Source organism: Phaethon aethereus (assembly GCF_964289735.1).
Source record: "Phaethon aethereus genome assembly, chromosome: 21".
In the NCBI taxonomy this organism is placed as follows: Eukaryota; Metazoa; Chordata; class Aves; order Phaethontiformes; family Phaethontidae; genus Phaethon; species Phaethon aethereus.
In genome coordinates this window covers 4,108,910-4,115,519 of record NC_138597.1, presented here as the reverse complement: position 1 = coordinate 4,115,519, position 6,610 = coordinate 4,108,910, and the positions used below count along the sequence as shown (strand labels likewise).

Here is a 6,610-nt window from a genome sequence, read left to right as displayed (position 1 = left end):
CCGCGCCCGGAGGTCGTAGGCTTGGGTGGGCCCTGGCCGGCGGTGGGGCCGAGGGGGCCTGTTCCCCCCAACCCGTCACCGGACCCAGCCCCTCGGGGGGAGGAGGCTGCCCCGGGGGATCCCTCCGTGCGTCGGGGAGCCGTCGCTGCCGGTCCCTCCGCAGGCTCCGGGACGGGCTGAGCTGTTGGTCCGTGTGTCTGTCGGCACGGCGGGGCCCGAGGCGTTAACGCGTTTCGGTGCTCCTTGTAGTGTAATAAATACAGATGGGCTTATGCCTAAAGGTTAGGAAAATGAAAACCAAAACAAGAGAAACAAGGCAGTGATAGCTTACGCCGGCTTTTCTCCCCCCTCTTCTGTAGTTTAATAACTTCCAGCAAAGATGTCGGAGTATATCCGGGTGACGGAGGACGAGAACGATGAGCCCATCGAGATCCCCTCAGAGGACGACGGCACCGTGCTGCTGTCCACTGTGACCGCCCAGTTCCCCGGCGCGTGCGGGCTGCGCTACAGAAACCCGGTGTCGCAGTGCATGAGGGGGGTCCGGCTGGTGGAAGGCATTCTGCACGCGCCGGAAGCCGGCTGGGGAAACCTGGTCTATGTGGTTAATTATCCCAAAGGTTTGTCTTTGTTCCTTTGGCTTTTTTGTATGAGCTTGCTTTTTTTGGTCGAGGTCCGTGTGAGTCACTGCTCATTTAACATTACCGTTGAGCCCTCTGACTTAGAGACGTTCAGCGATGTTAGTCATTTTCAGATGTGCAGTAAGATTTTTAACTCTACCCGTACAAGCGCTTCAGTGACAAATTCTTGCATTATCCGTGGAGGGTTCACAGCCTTATATAGACCTTTGAAGACTGTGGTGTAATGGGATCTCGACGTACAGACAGATGCTTCTTCTCAGGCCATGGTTTGGTCACAGGTACCATTTAAAACAAATGGTCAGTAAAAGAGGAGCTCACCCCCCCAAAAAAAAGGGGGGGGGGAATGAAGTAAATTGCTAATGAAATATTCCTGTTAAAAATTCCTGTCTTTTCCACATCCTTATAGGACTGAACGTTACTGGATTATACTTTAGTAAACTAACACAGAACTAACACAGTGAAATTGCATTTTGGAGGAGGACTTAAGCGTAGGCTGCTCTTTCCTCTCTCCTCATATGTTGGCTGTTGGGTATGTATTGTAATAAAGGTCCCAGCAGCAGGCATGTGTCTTCTGTAGTCTGTACTTTCTCTCATCATAGTCTACAATTTTATACCATGTGGTTCATAATCAGTGGAAGCAATTTCCAGAGCTGAGCATGATGTCTGATGTACTTCTTTATGTTCAGATAATAAGAGAAAAATGGATGAAACAGATGCATCGTCAGCTGTGAAAGTGAAACGAGCAGTACAGAAGACTTCAGATTTAATAGTCTTGGGTCTTCCCTGGAAAACCACTGAACAAGACTTAAAGGAATATTTCAGTACATTTGGAGAAGTTCTGATGGTGCAGGTAATCCTTTTGCAGCTCAAGTAAGGAGGGGCATTAGGTAGAAATCAGTCTTCTGATGAAGCCAGTAGAAACACACAGAGCCGTATAAACTCGGAGAAGAGCTGAAGCTGCGTGTCTCTTCCTAGGTTGCATATTGTTCCATGAGCTTTGTAGCTGCAGGCTTGTGTAGGTACAGATGGCCAGGAATATTTGGGAGTGGTGATTCATGCGGATCAGCTTAATGGGTACAGTGTTTTTTAAGAGCTTTTCCATTTCTATTACTGTTACTAATTGTTACAGCTGAATGTGTGTGTGTATATTTTTGTGCGCGTTAAGGAATTAGAGATTGCTGTGATGGGAGTGTTTACAAGACTGATAAACAGGTCTTTACTGAATTAATTCAGTAACAGCACACTTCATATTAGCGGTTACTTATGCGTTGTCGCTGCCTACGCCCGGCTCTTAGTCTGTCTCTGTTAGTCTGTCAGCAGTGTGCGCACGGTGCGCTTGGTCAGCATGGTGCCTGGGACCTCGGTGGCCTTGGCTGCCGACATGGGCGGCCCAGGTGAGGGCTCTTTGATGGCAGAAGTCAGAAGACAAACCTGCTTCTGTTTTCTTCTGCCTTTACATGTGGGGTTTTTGTCTTCCTGAAGGCGGATCTCACCTGATCCCGAGGCGCTTGTCTTGTTCTTCGCCTTTTGTTACTTGCACGCCTCCTGTGTGCAGCTACACGTCTGCCCCTTTGGTGGTCACGTGGCTTATACAGCTGGTCTGGGCTATGCCATCGCAACATTACAAAATATTTATATCCCTTTTTTGGTTATGCTTGGGCTCAAGGCAAGCTAATAATTTTAATGTGTAGGTGTCACAGGCCCTTGCTTTGACTATGTAATATTATGGTAACTTTTGTAAGAAAAGGTAAGCATATACAGTGAGATAATAAAAACTTTTTAAAAATCTGCTTTTCTTTTGTCTTAGGTTAAGAAGGATATTAAAACTGGCCACTCAAAAGGTTTTGGTTTTGTTCGGTTTACGGATTATGAAACCCAGGTGAAAGTAATGTCTCAGCGGCACATGATAGATGGAAGATGGTGTGATTGTAAACTTCCCAACTCTAAGGTATTTTGTATTGCTTGTTTTCTTTTTGCCAAATGCTCAAAGTGCACTTCTTTAGCAGTGTGTTAGGTGAGCAGATGAAGAGATTAATAATCCACCTTCAGACGTGGCTTTTCAGTCTGAATGGACAGGACAAGTGAGGGCGAGGAAGGAAAATAGGGAGGCGGTGGGTGAGCAGGAAGTGAACAAGCAGTGTTGGGAAAATAGCTAGTTATGTGGGGGAATTAAATACAGATGGAAATCTGAAAATAATGTGTTCTAATGTCCCGCAATACCTGCCTAACTTGTCCGCTACATGAATAAATGGAGAATAAAGCAGATGGAATAACTAAGCTAGGGAAGGTCAGAATGAGTCTTTGAATTCAAAACTGAACCCGAAGCTTCTGTCTGTTTATTTCCTGTGTGCTTAGATGCAAGTTGTTTTAAAAAAAAAAAAAAAAAAAAAGTCCTCCTGCAGTGGCCTTGTCACTGTTCTTGTGTGTTGCTCCCGTCTTAATTTTCTTGTTTTCTGTACTAAGGTGCAGGCATGTTCTCTGAACAGAACTTTTAAGTCTTTAACTGACAATCTCAAACTTTCTTGATCTTCAGTCCTCAGAAGAGGTTAGATTAAAAGGGGCCTCTGTCATAATGTAACTCGGTTCTCAAGGGTAGCTGTGACATTTTTTCTCCCTCCCCCCCATCCCCTTTCAATTCTCTCCAGCAAAGTCCTGATGAACCTTTGCGTAGCAGAAAGGTGTTTGTTGGGCGCTGCACTGAGGACATGACAGCAGATGAACTCCGACAGTTCTTTGCCCAGTACGGAGAAGTGGTAGATGTCTTCATTCCTACACCCTTCCGAGCTTTTGCTTTTGTTACATTTGCAGATGATCAGGTACGTCTTAAAATAGTTTAACTTAATATTTAGAGAACCCACATATCAGCAGCTTGATACAGCATTATTTCTGGAACCACATGTGAGACACTTACTTGTCCACTGTCCTGAGAATTCCAGTGGTATTAACCGGGTCCGATTTATTCAGTTGTCTGAGGTTACACTTTTCAGATGCTATTGTACAGATGGGTTTTTATACTGCAGTTAGCGTAGTAGCAAGCATGAAGATAAACTACTTCAAGTTGGATTAAGTGTGTGCATATGCTTCCTTTGCAGGTTAAATATCTGCTCAGAATCATGTGGGATTGTTTTGTCTTGTACTACTAACATTTAAAAAAAAGTCATCTAACATACAGTTAATCAATCCCTTATTTCTTATAGGTTGCCCAATCTCTTTGTGGAGAGGACTTGATCATTAAAGGAATCAGCGTACATATATCCAATGCTGAACCTAAGCACAATAGCAATAGACAGTTAGAGAGAGGCGGAAGATTTGGTGGTAATCCGGGAGGCTTTGGGAATCAAGGGGGCTTTGGCAACAGCAGAGGAGGTGGGGGAGGACTGGGTAACAACCAGGGCAGTAACATGGGTGGAGGTATGAACTTCGGAGCCTTTAGCATCAACCCTGCCATGATGGCGGCAGCGCAGGCAGCCCTGCAGAGCAGCTGGGGCATGATGGGCATGCTGGCTAGTCAGCAGAACCAGTCGGGGCCGTCGGGAAACAACCAGCCTCAAGGCAATATGCAGCGGGAGCAGAACCAGGGCTTTAGTTCAGGAAGTAACTCCTACGGCGGCTCCAACTCGGGGGCAGCGATAGGCTGGGGTTCGGCCTCAAATGCAGGCTCCAGCAGTGGGTTTAATGGAGGCTTTGGTTCAAGCATGGATTCCAAATCGTCAGGCTGGGGAATGTAGACGCAGTGGGCTCTGATACTGACTCTATGGTGGGAAATCAAATTTTTCTAACTTGTGGTAAGTATAAATTACATATATACTAAAATTTTCAAAATCGGTTTGTTCAGTGTGCAGTATATTCAGCAGTATTTTTGACATTTTTCTTTTCTAAAAAAAAAAAAAAAAGAAAAAAGAAAAAGAACAGAAAGGTAAAAGGAATTTTATAAGTTTTGTTACATATCTTGTGGAATACTGAATGTTTGGAAGTGGACTGCTGTTTGCCCGATAGGCAAACTAACACTACAATCGTAAGGAAAGGTTTCTCCTGTAACACTTTACCCCTTGTTTCCTGGCTACCTGAATTCTTTGCATGTTCAAAATGGAAACCATTGGTCAGAAACAGCATTCTCTCCCTCTTGTTTTTAATTTGATCCCACCATAAGACTCTCCAAGTGCCCCAGTTGGAGAACACAGTGTCGTTTTTGTTTTGTTTTGTTTTTTTTTTAACACTGTCTCCCCTCCATACTAAAGTACGATATGAAGGCTTCATTTAATCTCCGCAGTTCATCTCATTTCAAATGTGTATGGAAGAAGCACTTCATTGAAAGCAGTGCTGTAAATATTCTGCCTTAGGAATACTTCTGTCTACATGCTTTCTCATCCAAGAATACTTCATCACACCGCACATGCTGCGTCTTAGACGGTGGGTGTTCCATTTTTATCCGCTACTCTTTATTTCATGGAGTCGTATCAACGCTATGAACGCAAGGCTGTGAGATGGAACCAGAAGGCTGTTTGAACTTTTGAAACCTTGTGTGGGATTGATGGTGGTGCCGAGGCATGAGAGGGCTGGTATGAGCGAGATAAAGGAGCGAGCGCATGCAGAGACCTGGTGGTGCATTATGGGATTTTATTTTACTGGGCGAGATGTCTCTCAATCCTGTGGCTTTGGTGAGAGAGTGTGCGGAGAGCAATGATAGCAAACAAAGTACGAGTGTTTATTGCATTCAAAGGACATCCATATGTGGAAGACTTTAAGTGGGTTTTATACCTAGTTAATCAATTAGTTGAATGTGTTATGTGAAATGAATATTTGTATTTTTTTTCCCTTATGTCAACTGCTGTGAATGCCGTATGGTGTGTGGTTTTTTTTCTGTTTAATGATCTGTAAGTGTGGTAATGTGACTTGAAGATGATGGGGTTTGTGATGAGAACATTGAGCTTGTGGTGTGCTTTGCAGTAGCTCTTGTAGCAGAGATCACTAGCGAGCTCAGTGTGCCTCTTCAGGGTGGAAGTTCCACTGTCTGTAAGATATCCATAAGAATGCTGTTTGCTGCAGTTTCGTGTTTGGATGCTTTTTATAAGATTTGTCACTGTAGGAAATTCTTAAATAAAACTGATTTAAGTAATATGTGTCTTTGTTTTGCAGCCCTGAATGCAAAGAATTCATAGCAGTTCATTAATTTTACCCTTTTGAGATGAACTTCTGTAAAGCTTTTTTGCAGTAATTCGGTTTGTTTCAGATAAGCATGCTCTAAAAGTTGACAAGTCACACGGAGCCACCGCTCATCATGTATCGATACCTGACACCCAACTTTAATCCACTGTATTTTTGCACTGTTCAGTGATATGTATATATCTAAAATCCAGTTCACACGTGTGGGTGTCCGCACCTAGAATGGTAAGCAGCTCCCTCCAGATTGCATCTGTACCAAGGAACGTTGCTGACTTATTCTTTTAGGAGTTGGGAGTTCCTCATCAGGAGTGGGTTGGGGGAAGCAAACACTCGAGATGTACTTCTGTCCACAGCATCTCCTTTGGGGATGTATGTTTTTAATGTGTTTTTAGACCAGTCTGCTCGTGGGAAGTAGGGTTCTGCAATGCTTTCAGCCCAGAAGCAAGCTATAAACTTGTGTTTAAAACTAGTTGCAGGAGAGACTTTCCAGCTGAATAAAGCATTAGTAAATGTACATAGTTTTTCAGATTAAGACTTCTATCAAAGTCTAAGTTTATTACAGGTGCAGAAGTGTCAACTAAGAGGCAGCTTCTTAACAAAGAGCAGGATGTTTCAGCAGAAACTGGTGGAAGATTATTTCCACTGGTGGTAGGAGCTCAAGCACTTCTGTATCTCTACTAATCTCTACTGCTTAAAAACCACTAAAGCTTAATCCATATTTTTTTATACACCAGACTACTGTGTAGTTACGTGCTGTAGCTATGAATGTTCTGAATATGGATATTTACAGTTTTTAACCTATTTAACTT

General features: G+C 43.7%; 1 protein-coding gene across 1 annotated transcript; it reads left to right on the top strand.

Annotated features, from left to right (window-relative positions):
• Positions 1-379: 379 nt before the first annotated feature.
• On the top strand, positions 380-5,852 carry TARDBP (TAR DNA binding protein; the record flags this gene model as incomplete). Its single annotated transcript, XM_082009509.1, has 5 exons — positions 380-617; positions 1,325-1,488; positions 2,446-2,586; positions 3,284-3,454; positions 3,836-5,852. 5 exons carry the CDS (start codon positions 380-382, stop codon positions 4,364-4,366), a joined length of 1,245 nt encoding a protein of 414 aa, XP_081865635.1. The 3' UTR covers positions 4,367-5,852.
• Between the last annotated feature and the right edge of the window lie 758 nt (positions 5,853-6,610).